Below are 13,438 nucleotides of genomic sequence, written 5' to 3'. Positions count from 1 at the left end.
CCGTCTGCGCTGCGGGGCCACGCGGCTGCCGCAAGTCCGGACTTGAATCCCGACGTGGTGTGCGCTTCAGTCTCAACCAGCGCGCAGCACCGGGAGAGCTGAACAGGTTGAGTGACTTCAGGCTGTGGGAGGAATAATCGTCTTGGGTTGCTTCAGAGAGCTGAGGCAGCCAAACCGGGCGAGGATGGCACTGTGGAGCGCCTCGTGTCTCTGCCAGGTACCTCTGGAGAGTGTTTGTGTTTGAAGCACTTTTTATGGAACTGCTGTCAAAACGGGTAGAGAGCGAGCTTAATTGGGACCGAGCTGAAAAACGAGGCGGCGTGTAGGTGTGCAAGGGATGTGTGCAGCAAGCGGCTGCTTTCAGCCGGAGCCGAGCGTAAACAGGTCCAGTCTGATGTTTATCGGGGACTCTTATCTCCTGAGCTGGTAAATTTTTTACTGCCGTGTCAGTTATGATCCGCAGACTGGGGAGCATTAGAGACAACTTTGCATACAGTGTGAGTAAGGCTGAGCCTTGCCTGTCCTGCTGCAGCCAGCGCTGCCCCAGCCGGCAGAGGGGAGCCAGCTCGCCCCGGTCGAACTACGGGATCTGTCTGCCCAGTGAGCAGGACCTGGGGCTCCTGCCTCTGGCGTCAGCCCGAACGTCGTCCCCTTGCTTGTACTGAGTCATGAGTGACTCACTTCAAACTTGGATGTGAGCGCAAAGTATACATTTGCAAATTGGCTGGTGAGACACTGCTTTGCAATGTAGGTGGGATGTATTACATACTCCAGCAGTCAAGTTCTGCTCTTTTTCCCTCCTCCCTCTCCCTCCGTGCAGGATAGCTGTCTGAGCCCAGGATTTTGGTGCGGTTCTCGCGGGCGCAGGAAGGCGTCTCAGCCCGCCCCGGTGGATGTGGCATGTGGATGGCTCCAGCTCCGCTCGTGACGGAGCTCTGCACTGAAGATGGATGATTTAGCTCTCCTTGACCTGTTGGAGTGTCCTGTGTGCTTTGAAAAGCTCGACGCCACAGCAAAGGTGCTACCTTGCCAGCACACTTTCTGCAAGCCCTGTCTGCAGAGGATCCTGAAATCCCAGAAGGAGCTCAGGTGCCCCGAGTGCAGGACCCTCGTCCTCTGCAGCATCGAGCAGCTGCCCTCCAACCTGCTCCTCATTCGCCTCCTGGATGGAGTCAGGTGTGGACCAAACATTACCAGGTTTGGCTCAATCCAGAGGTCGGGGGTCCTGTCTTCCCCTGCCTCCATCAGGAGAGTCCCCAGGGGGTTGCAACTTCATCAGCACCGGCTGGCGACAAATCCCAGGATCCACATGGAAGGGGTAAGGAGGGTCCACATTCTTTACTCTGTCTGTCAGCATAGAAAGCTTTATTCTTGTGTGCCAAAAGCTGTGAAACTTTCCTGTTAGCAGTATTGCAGAAATGTCTGAAGTAAGAGAGATCATTTTGTTTGCAAATCTGTCTGCTATTTCCTTGTGGTATTTGACTATTTCGAGTTCATCACAACAGTAACTGCATTGACTCTCACGCTGAAACAAAACCAGCTTGCCCTTCTCCTTACAAAAACTTCACGGCAGCTGTTTTCCCCCAGAGTTTTCAGGTGCTTCTGGACTTTGGGGGGTGGGGGGGAGGCATTTCAGGAGCTTCAACTTTTGGGCCATATACTGCTTTTTGACTGACAGCAATTAAATCAGTAATTGCAAAGCTGTAACTGTTAGACTTCGAGAAAGGTATTTCCCGTTGCTGCACCTCAGTTTCCCCAGCCATTGAAAAGGGAGGAGAGCATGTAATGATGTTATGTCCCTGGCAAAATACTTTGAGGTTGACTAGTGAAAAACATTAAACGCAACTTATTAACTTTATCTAAGGATGATTTACTAGGTTAATTTTAAAATTCTAAGTTGTTTCTGTCATTTTCTTTAACAGTACAAAAGCTTTTCTCAAATAATGAGGAGATGATATTAGAGCTGTTAAAGGAGCTTGGCTCAGATTAAATTTGGGGTAGAGACTGTGGCTCCACCTTTCCTGCATTATATTCCTGGATTTTCATTTCTCCCACCTGAACTATTCTTCTTTACAACATCTCTACAAACCTTTTCACAACATTCAAAAGCTTGACTCAAATGGCTGTTAAATCTCAGAACGTTTTTCAGGATTGCAGAGCTATAAACTTCCAGGCAGACATAGGACAGGTTTTCTCACTGGCGTGCTACAGAGGTACATGCGTGCGGGCATTGCTGTGGAGCTGTAGGGGACCCCCTGTGTCCTGTGGGTACAAGCTGGTGCGCGTATCCCAGGGAATCTCTGTGGTGTTGATAAGTCATCTTGGTTGGATCACACAGAAAGCCCGATCTCTCTCGGGACCTCCTCTCCCAGGTTTTCCCACTGGGAAGTGCAGCAGTGTGGCCCTGGAATTGAGTCCCTTTCCTGGGAGCCCTGCCTGGCCCACAGCTTGGCAGGCAGGCATGCCAGCCCGTGCACGGAGGCAGCGCCTGGGCCAGGCGGGCGATGCAAGACAGCTGGCCTGGAAGAGGCCATCCAGAGATGCTTCTCCCGCGTGCATCTCTGTGGCCAGAAATTACGCTTCAGCTTAGACGAAACGTAGCTGGGTCCCCAAAGGTGCTGAGCGATGCTGTTTGGTGGTGCTGGGGGAGTAGGGGCAGGTGGGTGATGCAGCACGGCCCGGGAGCCGTCTCCCGTCTGCAGCGCCCATCAGTGAGCGGTGGCCGGGTGGGACAGCAGAGCGAGGCAGGGACAAGCGCGGTCCCCTCTGCCAGCCACCCGTGGGGCTCGGCAGCCTCTGCCATGGGTGACCCTGCTCCGCGTCAGGGCTGCCCACTCCTGCTGGCAGCAGAGCCACGGCCAGCGAGGCCCCTCACTGTGAACCAGCTCTCCAGGGGAGCTGCAGAGAGTTGCTGATGCCGTTTGTCCAAGCTACAAACCATCAGACAGTGACACTTTTCAGCCACTGTCACTATGGGCAGCATTTCAGTGGAAAAAGAGAAGGTTTGTCGTTTCTCCAACTGGACTCCCTCAGCCCCCGCTAAAAAAGCACAAATACGCTCCTCTGTTTTTCTTCTCTCTCACCCGTTTCACATTTCTTTTACTAGTTCTCAGGACAGGTGGGAACTTGTTGATATTATACAATGGCAGCAGCCACCAGTTTGCAGCTCCCCAAAGCGTTTTAAGACCAAACGCCTGGGAATCAGCAGAAGTCGTGAGCGAGAGGGCCGTGGCTGTGGACCGGCTCCCCGCAGCGCTGGGGCGCAGCACTGAGATAGCCCTCTGACTCCCTATGCCTCCCTGGTGAAGGGTATAAAACACGTTACACTGAAATGCTCTTAGACTTAATGAGTTAATTAATTATAAAACCCTTTGGAATCCTCTGCTGCGAGGTGAAGGCTGCAACGTATTAGTCACGTTTTGGTTTTGGTGGTTTTAAATACCTGCAGATGGGACCACATGTTACTTTAGCTGCTGTAGTGGGATGTTGATGCGTATGGACCCTCCCCTGAACTGGCATCTGGTAACAGCAGCTCTTCACCTGGCAGTAGCAAGGACTCATTTGGAAGTGCCCATGCGGTGCAGAGAAACAAGGCAGTAGGAATAAGGATGACTTCTTGCCTCCCTACACCATGGAGTGCTTGAGTTTCAGGGTATCCAGGGCTCCAAATGATTTGAACCTCAGAGCAGATGCTGGTTGTCAAGAATCACCGTGAGAACATGTATCGTGCAGTCCTGCTCCACCACAGTTAATCCCACCACCATCGCCTTCCTGGGTACTCTTAAATGCAGTATTCTGGGTACTCTTAAATGCAGTATTCATTTGCAACAGCAGTGGCAGGTCGTGTGCTCTCCAAAGAAAGACTGCCCCAATCTGCACAGACTGCTAATTACCGCTAATACTCTACACCACTTCATGCTACAAAGCAAATAAAATTAACGTGCACCGTGCTGCACTGCAGCCAGATACATCATCAAAAGCAAGATGCAGGACGTGTTTTGTTTTTACCAAAAAAAGCTGTTCTATAAATAAACTTCCTTTACTCCATGGAGCTGAGAAAATCACAAGTTTGATCAAAGTTTCTCTTCTCAGCAGAGATGTTTCCCTGCCAGCTTTTTGCTCTTCATCCTCATAAGCATCCACGAAGCCAAAAAAGTAAAATAAATCCCCTCTTCAGCAAGCCAGCCAAGGGCTCGTATCATTCCAAGAGGGAAGTGCGAGCGGGCCCCAGCAGGGCTGCTGAATTAGCAGTAATACAATACTCAGTTTGCAGTCAGGAATTTCACAGAGACAGTCCTTAAAAAAAAAAAGGAATATTCTAGTTACAGCCCATCCCAAACTATTTCTTATTTGCTAGCATTTAAATCACTTCTGAAGCCACTTCCTACGTACTAATGTGGCGTGGGCACGTTCTGGGTTTGGGCACACAGGCACATACGTGCCTTATCGATACCCAGGCTGTGCCTGTGCAGGGACCAGCCAGGCCCCGAGGAGCAGCCGCCGTGGGAGCAGCCGCTCGGGCAGTGCTGCACAGAGGCCACCGGCACTGCCCGGTAACTGCTCCCGGGACATCTGGCCAGGTTTTAAGATCTTTACCATCTATGCAGAGAGGACAAGTCTTTGGATTTTCAGGATCTCCACATAATAAACTGTCTGGAATTTAAGAATAAAAGGATTTGCTAGGAGGTGAATGCGTAACTAATCTACACTGAAGCCTTTGAACTCTTAGGAACCGCCCCTGGCATGTGCCAGATGTGGTTATGTCTTGTGCTGAAGCATCCTTCTTATCTGGCTTCAGCCCCAATGTAAGCTAACCGTGGCTTTGCCACTGGTGAGAGAACAGAAAGATGGTGTGTGCTGAGGTATACACAAAACTCCCGTGCTTCTCTGATGAGGAGCAGACCTAAACTGTACCCTACACATGGCAAAAATCCATCCAGGCCACTAAACAGCTACTTGGATGATGAACTTTGTCATGCAACAAATACAGGGCAGTAAGCCAGAGGAGAAAAATTCCGAGTATGACAGCTTGCCTTTGGAAAACACAGACCACACAAATTTAACTGTGACTTCGGCTATTTTCTCTTTGCATGAACTGAGTGCTGTAACACCCCCCTCCAGCATTTCATGGGAGATAGACAGATAACACCTCTATTGGGATAAAAATACACCGCACTCCAACGTCGCCACCTTCACAGGGACGTCTATATATAGTGCCTGCGTCTTGGTATTTTCTTCTCCTCCAGAAACATCTCCAGCTCCTTTCTGAATTTGACAGACAGGACTTGGAACGCTGGATCTTTTTGAAACCTTATTCAAAGCAACCTTCGTGTTTGCACCCAGCGGAGGCAAACACGTTTTCTGACCCACTCACTATGCAAACCACCCTCCCCACCCCCCCAAACCCCAGCAGTTCCTGTGCAGTCACAGTAATGACCTCATAACGCGAGTCATATCAGCCTTGGGCTGGACTAGAGCTGAACAGACATTAGAAACCCAAGGACTTTGCACAGGCATATTGGTTCTGCCTTAGGAGGTGGTGCTGGCTCCTTTTCTGCTGCAGAGGGGGAGCACCATCTCCCCCAGCAGATGCTGTGGCTGGTGGCTTCTTGTGCCACAGGGTCCCTCAGCTGGAAATGGAGCCTCTTTATTTGGCAAAAACCTCTGCGTGGCCTCATAACCTTCCGGGAGAAAGGGCTTGCCCCAATTCTCCTCCACAGCCACATCCCATCAGGGTTTGTGTCATTCTAAAAAAGCACCGGGCATGACCCAAGGAATTGGTTCCACACCGCTGGCTCGCACCTTGTACAGGTTACCATCGGATGCTTTTTTTCTCCTTTGCATGTAGTTTTAGAGCTTTTATCTACTGCAAAGAGAGAGCGAAGTCACCTCGATATAGATTGCCTGACAATACACAACCCAAAAGCTGTGCATGCAACTACAACAGGTTCAAGAGCGGAGAAGTAGGAAGGTTTGCAGTAGCTGGAAGTGTTGCTGCAGCCATGAGGACAAGTTGGTGTTACACGCACCAGGAGACCGAGCCAAGCATTTGCTTCTGTTGGTGAGGGGCGTAAGGCAGAACCACAGCCTTGGAGTCAGGGAATGAGGGATATGTCAGGTTCCCTATGGAAAGCTTAAGAAGAAAATACCGGTTTGATGGGATGAAGCATGAAACACCTTACAGTTGTACTGTAAGTGCAAGGCAGCCCTGTCGTACTCAAGCCAGGACAGGACGGCGTGATGGGCAGCTTTGCAGAGGGCTGGGGTGGGTGCGTGATCGTCTTCCGACTGTTCAGGTTGGTTTCAGTTACCAGCAAACTCGTCTCTGCGCTTTTGAAGGATGAGCAAGGCTCCTCGCTAGAGCACACGGCAAATGGCAGCGGGCATGGCAATTCCCAGCTGACCCCGTTATTGGTGCCTGGAAAACACGCAGCGATCGTTACTGTTCTTTTGCCACAGAGGGGCTCCCAGCTGTGTCCCTGCGGGTCGCACCGATGCTGGCTCCTGTTGCCAGTGACTCCCCCAGCCATACATCACTGCCTGAGATGGGGCACGGGGCTGCTCCTGGGCAATACTGCGGGGTGGGGGAAAGCCACAGGACCTCCACGGCCAACATTGGGAGCCAGTTTCCCTGGTTTTACAAAATAAGGTACCAAGCTGCAAACACATAAAAGTGTTTTAATTTGTTACCAAGGCAATGAGTCAGGCTCAGATGGCAAGTCAGGAATAGAACAGCAGGGTTTCTCAGCGTGCGTGTTCACCCGTTAAGTGTCGTGGTCAGCGAGGAGGCTGAAAGTCTGAGAGTCTTCCTCTTCTTGCAGAGTTTCCCTGCTGGTGGCTGGCCACCATTCCCAGGTCCACAGAGTTGGTCATTGGCCTGAGCTTGGAATTTTCCCCTCTGGAGGGGAGAGGAGGCGGCATGCTCACATGCAGCTCCACCAGTGTGCCAGGGCTGGAGTTAAAAAACATCCTGAGAGAGGAGAGGCTGGATCTGGGCAGGGAGAAGACCCATTCAGTGCTGCCAGCTAAACCTCCTCCTACTGTCCTTTACTTCTTCTCTGCCCTTCTCACAAGGAAAATTGTGGTGCTTGCTCTTAAATGCTGGACTTTGTTCTGCTGTTACTAATTTCCAGGCATTCAAACTCCATTTAGCATCAGGACTCCACTGCGCAAGGCACTGTACAAATGAATAAAGAAACACAACTTCTTTTTTTAAGAAAAACTGTTCCTTATGAGTTTGTAATTGGATATTTGAGTTTACCCTGATGTGGGGAACCTCCATTTCATTTTGATGCCAGGACAGAGGACACAATTTAGGAGGCAGTTTTTAACAGTCAGACGCATCCTTTGGCAAATCCAACCCCTTTAAAAGGGTTTCCTTTGGGCCTTGATCAATTGATGGGCCCAGAATTTCTTACTGCCTTTTTAGGGAGGAAAGAGCAAGCCTCGCCTGTTGGGAAACTGCATCAGCCTGCGTCTTGTGTAATGGGGCTACAGAGTTGGTCGATCTCCCCTAGGAAATAGAAATATAGAACAGGGAGAGCGGTTTCTTTCTCCAGCCCCAGGTCTGGGCAAGGTGAGGACACCCAAGGCCAGGCCGACAGTGACCGCCCCAGTCTTGGCCTGCCGCTGAGGCAAGGCCCAGCTGGTGGCCATCACTTTGTGACAGTCATTAACCATCAAAATGGCGGCCAAGCAGAGGTGGCAAGCTAATGGAGAGATGTACCATCACTAATTAAGAACTTCCCTGGAATTACATGGAAACTAAATCCTGGGCTGTTGGGCACTCAGAAGGCGCAGGGCCCTTTGAAAGGGGGCACAGCGCAGACATCGCCTTCTGCAGGCCTGCTGCCTGCTGGGGTGGCCAGTGCCATCCCTCGCCTCCCTCCCGCCGCCAGCGCCGTCCTGGCCTGCAGAGCACCCGTCCCCTCGTGCCTACCGGCAGCGGCGGGTGACGGGCGGCGCCGGCACGCTCCCTTTCCCAGCAGAGGGAGGGCACCCAGTCAGCAGGGAGAGGGCTCGGGAGCAGCCGGAGGAGGGAACGGGACGCAGGTTTCCTCCCTGCACGGTAAACAGCCACTTCTGAGAACTGCGGTGCTGAGGCAGAGCATCATGACCGGGCATGCCGAGGGCTGACACAGTTTGTTTTCTGTGCGGCTTAAAACCATGACACACAACTTAACCACTGCCCGAGATTGCTGACTGCAGCAGAGACAAAAACGTCTGATAGCAGCAGCCATGAGTGGAAGAGGCATAAAAAGGTTTCGTGCAGATACTGCAGCTCGAACACGCTGGTCCCCGGCGTTACCCTGCTGTGCCCCGCACCAGCCGCTGCCAGCCTCTTTCCTCTCACAGAACGGTTTTTTGGGCCCGTCCCTGCTCTGCCCGTGCCCAAACTCTGCCCGTGCCCAAACTCTGCCCGCAGCAAGGAGCAAAGCCACACTCAGGTCCAACTCCTGCCTCGCATCCGCCTTGGCACTCCTCCTGCCCACCTAAATCTCTGTTGTGGTTTCACACAGGCAAAGTAAAGCCTGATCCATCACTGTCCTCCTCCAGAGCCACGGGGACTGACAGGCAGCCGGGCACTCCCCTCGGGGCTGGGCACCTCTGGCGGTGCCTCAGCCGTCCCTGGTGCAGCATCCGCTCAGCCTCTCCACAATAAAAGCTGCTCTGTATTTTCTTTAATCATTTTCCCTATTTTCCATTTCACCTCTGCATTACAAAGCCAGACTGACAACAGGCAAAGTTCAGAAGTGACGCAAGCCTCGATGCGGTGGCAGATCAAAGGGGTGTTAGTTAGCAGATGGCGTGAGTGCTCCCGCTCACCACTGCCATCCCCTCACCAGCAGCCATGGATGCACAGACGTAACAGCACAGAAGCCAGACCCAGCAGCCTCAGCAACAGGCTCTAATACCTGCTTCTGCGGACTCCTTTGGTTGCTTTTCATATCTTCAATCTGCAAATCACACCCACTTACACCTGTAACTTAAGACAATGTTTTCCATACCTAGCTAAATCCATACAGTTTACATCTCCAGCTTCCCCCGTGAAGGCCTGGTGCAGGGTGGCCACCAGCTTTAGCCACAACCAGCGCTGGCCTTGCGTCCCAGCAAACCCAAGAGGGGATCGGGCAGATCTGGTGAGCTCCAGTACCGACAATGCGAGCAGGAGGGGACTGACTTTGTTCTCCCTGGTGCACACAGTCTTCTTGTGCTCGGAAGATGGGAGCAATCCTCCTCAGGGGAGAAATAATGCAGAAACCACCCAACTGTCTGTATCCTCAGAATATAATTATATGAAGAGATTGAAATGACAAGTTCACTTTTGATAGTTTTGTTCTCTGTGACAAGGCTGAAGTTATCTCCTCTGCCGAAAAGCAGAAAAACAGAATTGTAATGGCAATTAATTTACATTCAAATAGCTCTTTTCATCCAACTGGATCCTAAAGAGCCCTGAAACTGCGTTAGCTGAGCACACAAAGGAGACGACGAGGGGCTCATTCATCCCATCGAAATGCGGGCAGTGGGTGGCAGGATGCTGAAGGCGGCTTGCAGAAAGTTAGTAATGAAAATGGACGGCAGTTGTTATTGATTATGTCTCTCTATGAAAAGCCAGCGTGTCCTTTGGCGTCAGTGTGTAGATAATAACCAGCTCTCCATTCACGGTGTGTGAATCACTGCTCATCAGGAGCATGGCCAAGGTCATACTCTCAGATCTGTCCTGGAGTCACTGTCTACCTCTGGGCGAGCCATTCACATTCCCTGCTGGTACTAAAACTCCACAGGTAAATTGGGGGTAGTATTTCCACCACCGCCTACCCTTCATCTGTGTGGTGTCTCTTCAGATCGCCCGCTCTCCAGGGCAGGAATCACTGCTGCATTTGTACAACACCAGGCCCAGCAGCAGCCTCCAGTATCACGTACCGTTCCTCAGAATGGAGACCGCTGGCAGCCACGTCCTCGCCACCCTCCCCGTCTGCACAGTGGGGTCAGGACACAAGCTTTTCATTTCCTAAAGACATCAGATAGTCTGTGTATTTCCATGTGCGCTGTGTATTTCCATGTGTGCTGTGGATGGTCCCTGCACTGAAGATGCAGGCATCTCTGTGCAGAGACCGACAAGTCACCCTGGGCCACTGTCGAGAGCAAAGATACTCAAGCATTTCTTCAGCCACCCTGGTCCTCCTCCAGTGTTCCCCTGTGGATCTTAGGCAATGAAATGTGCCCTCACCTATTGCATACCGCCTCTTCACACCATGCAGTTCTTTAAAGAAAGGGGGGTAGGGTTGGTAGGAAGAGCTTCCTCCATCCTTTGGTATTGACCTTTCTTTGCCCCCCAGTGGCAGCTTTCTGGGTGGGAGGTTCTTTCGAGCACCTCAGTGTAGTTTAATAATTAGGCTGTACTTGGATTCCTGCTACCCAGGTGCAGAGACATGTTTCCCTGAAGAGCAAGTCCTGGCAAATCCTGGCTCCAGCACCCCTGATGCCGCCCCATGCAGCACACCTGCATGCCAGTCCCCTCCAACCATCTCCAAAATAAAAAAATAATCAAAAAACACTTGCAAACTGAACCCACAGTACCTAGTGGGAGAAAAATCAAACTGGAAGACATCCAGGACTGGATTTTTCTTCTTCCTGGCACTATCCTAGAAATAAATGTTTCCTCTCAAGGAGGCTGTTAGGTGTTACAAAAATCGTGTATCTACAGGAATATGGCTGCCTCTGCACAGCACGGATATTTAGCTCTGCTGCACAACCAGTGCAGTGCCCGGGGGCGGGAGCAGAAGGCAGAGCTCGTGTGGAGCAGGGGGCGGCACTGCTTCCCATGTGGGTCCTGCAGACCACGCACTGAGGGTGACCACAGCTCCCCTCAGCACCATCTCCATCCCCTCAGACTTTGCAGGTGACGGAGCTGGGGCTGGCCTGGCTTGTCACAGCTCCTTCGCAGTGTCTTGGGTCTGTTCCCAGTCAGACAGCGTCTTCTAGGGTAGGACAGCCCTGGCAATGCTGCTGCCGCTCCAGGTTGGGGGGCCAGGGCTCCCCAGACACCCTGCACCTGAGCCAGTTGTCCTGGACAAGGTCCTGGGGAGCGACTGCCTCCTGCACGTGGGGCAACACCCATGAAACCGAGATCAGGATCAGGCCCTTGGTATTTACTGCAAAGACATTCAGCCAGTGCCAGAGGAGGCCGCATGCTTGGGGTGGCTGTCTGCCTTCAAGGGATGAGGCGCAGTGAAGAGCAACTCCAGGGCATTCCCTTTGCGGAGTTATGAAAATCAGCGCTGGGAAACCACGTGGGTGCAGGTCCAAGCCCGTCTGAGGCCATTCCCTGATCCATCTGCCAGCAGCCTCCTCAGCCCCACAGGTCTGCCCCTGCCATTGGAGTCAGCAGGGTGCTCGCTGAGGTTTAGGGGGGCCAGGTCCAATGCTGCTGTTGGGCAGCGGTGCAGGGACAGGGACGCCCACAGCAGGCAGCGCTCCTGGGGCTCGCTCCTGCCAAAACAGCTTCTGCTGTCCTCCCTTTGGCACGCAGTAAATCGGAAGGAAGCACCCCTGGACATCAACAGCAATAAGCTATTCCAAGGATTTAGTTGTCACTCATCCCACATGTTCATCTACGCAGTCGTGGACGTTGGTGAAGGTCGGAGCATCTGGGAAACAGGAGGATCCCATCTGACATCGTTAGCTGTGTCCCACTGAAGTCGTTTGCAGTGAGCCTTGCTTCGAAGTGTGTGAGGGAGTGAACGAGTCCCCAGTGCAGGGACGTTCATGGCCTCGTCCTCACGCTCACCCCGGGGTGTCACAGGCAGCGGCTCTGCTCCTGCACAGACGGCGTCACCGCGGGGCCGTGCTGCTCCGCAGGGTGGTTTTACGTGGAGTTGCCTGGGACAAGGTCTATGGGTGTTCACAGCCTCTGTCAGAAATCTCTCCTCTTCGCTGCGCTCCCTGGCTTGGCTTTCCTCCTTTCTTGACAACTTTGAATGTCTCTCCCTGATGACCCCCCCCCTCCAGCCAGCCTCACACACTTGTTGTTGGGTTGGTTGGGGTTTTTTTTCAAATACCAGTGCTATGAGTGTGTGGTCTTATATTAATCGACTGCCAATAATGAGGAAGTTATAACTAGCTCATTTAAGATAATTATAGTGCGCATTTCTCCCAGCTATGAAGAGATGCTTTGAATTGCTTCCTCACACACATACACATTTTTAATTTGCTTCATTGTTTTGTACAGAGGGAGGCTCAGATGTATTGGATGGCTGCCCTAGTACAGCTGATGCCAAATACCAAAAATAGTTTTTAAAAAAAAAAAAAAAAAAAAATCTTTTCTCCCCTATTGGCCTCATATCCACTAGGAATGGGGACAAGGCGTTGAGGTGCATCTGCCAGGACCATCCCTGCTGGCAGACCAGCCAAGGAGAGCAAAGTATCTCGCCCGGAGACGGCGCACCATATTGCACTGATGCTAGAGGGAGTTTCTGACTCCACACCCCAGACTTTACCCGCTGCCTTTTCTCACCTGGGCTCTCCCGGCAGCCCCGCAGCAAGGCGGGCACCTTGGGTCTCCAGCCACTCGGAGAGCCTGGCATACCTGCTGGGCATATGGCAATAGCAGGGTCGTGGCTCACTCAGGGATGACAGAGAAGAAAATGGGGGGGGGGAGGAAATCAGAAAAAAAAATGAAGCAGCACTGAAAGAAGTTATAACCACCCGCAAAGCGGAGAGAGAGGGGAAAGGCTTCTCCGGGAGGGGCAGCGCGCTCCGCAGCAGTCAAAAGCACAGCAGGCAGCAAAGCAGCGTTTCCTCAGCACCGAAACCCACAGGGCTTTGGGCTCACGAGCTCTGACTGCCCCCAGCCCAAAGGTTTTGGCAAAGCATCCTGCTGGTCTCTCTCCAATAGCCTGAAAAATGTCAGCGAGCAATTCAATGTACTACGGTGTTCCTTCTTCTACTCAGCTTCTCACTGATTTCAGAGGCTTTCATGTCTGAGAACATGAAAGGCTCACCTCTCTCATTTATTTAATTTAGCACGACTACTGTAGCTGCAGCATTGCGCAGCATTCCAGGAAAAAAGCCTTTTCCATTCAGCAGTGGTGTTCCTTCTTTGTAGTTGCTGCCTCTATTCTACACAAATTTTCAACAACCTGTAGTTGAGTTTTTCCACAGAGCTTCTCGTAGTGTTTCCCCAACTGAATTTCAAGATAAACGCTGAACCCTGCAGCTAGGGAGTGTGCCAATATTTACAATATTTGGCTGAACATTTTGCTGCCGCTACCACCCCACTAAACTAAAATGCTGCCTTGGATTAACAAAAAGCAACTGGACATAGTAAGGGGAGAAAAATCCATCAAGTCAAACAAAATAGCAGAAGACTGGCTCTGGCTCGGGAACTCTGCACACCACCAGGTAAAACCAGTGGGGAAACTTCACCTTTCCATTC

General features: G+C 51.9%; 1 protein-coding gene across 1 annotated transcript in view; it reads left to right on the top strand.

Annotated features, from left to right (window-relative positions):
• The first annotated feature begins 946 nt into the window (after positions 1-946).
• SH3RF2 (SH3 domain containing ring finger 2) overlaps positions 947-13,438 on the top strand; it is a 40,848-nt gene continuing 28,356 nt past the window's right edge. The window contains exon 1 of the mRNA XM_035902639.1: positions 947-1,318. Within this exon, the coding sequence (XP_035758532.1) occupies positions 947-1,318 (372 nt within the window). The remainder of the gene's footprint in view (positions 1,319-13,438) is intronic.

This window comes from Egretta garzetta, unplaced genomic scaffold, assembly GCF_000687185.1.
Source record: "Egretta garzetta isolate BGI_Z169 unplaced genomic scaffold, ASM68718v1 scaffold1, whole genome shotgun sequence".
NCBI lineage: Eukaryota > Metazoa > Chordata > Aves > Pelecaniformes > Ardeidae > Egretta > Egretta garzetta.
Note: the sequence above shows the minus strand (reverse complement) of the source record. Positions and strands in the feature narration are given on the sequence as shown.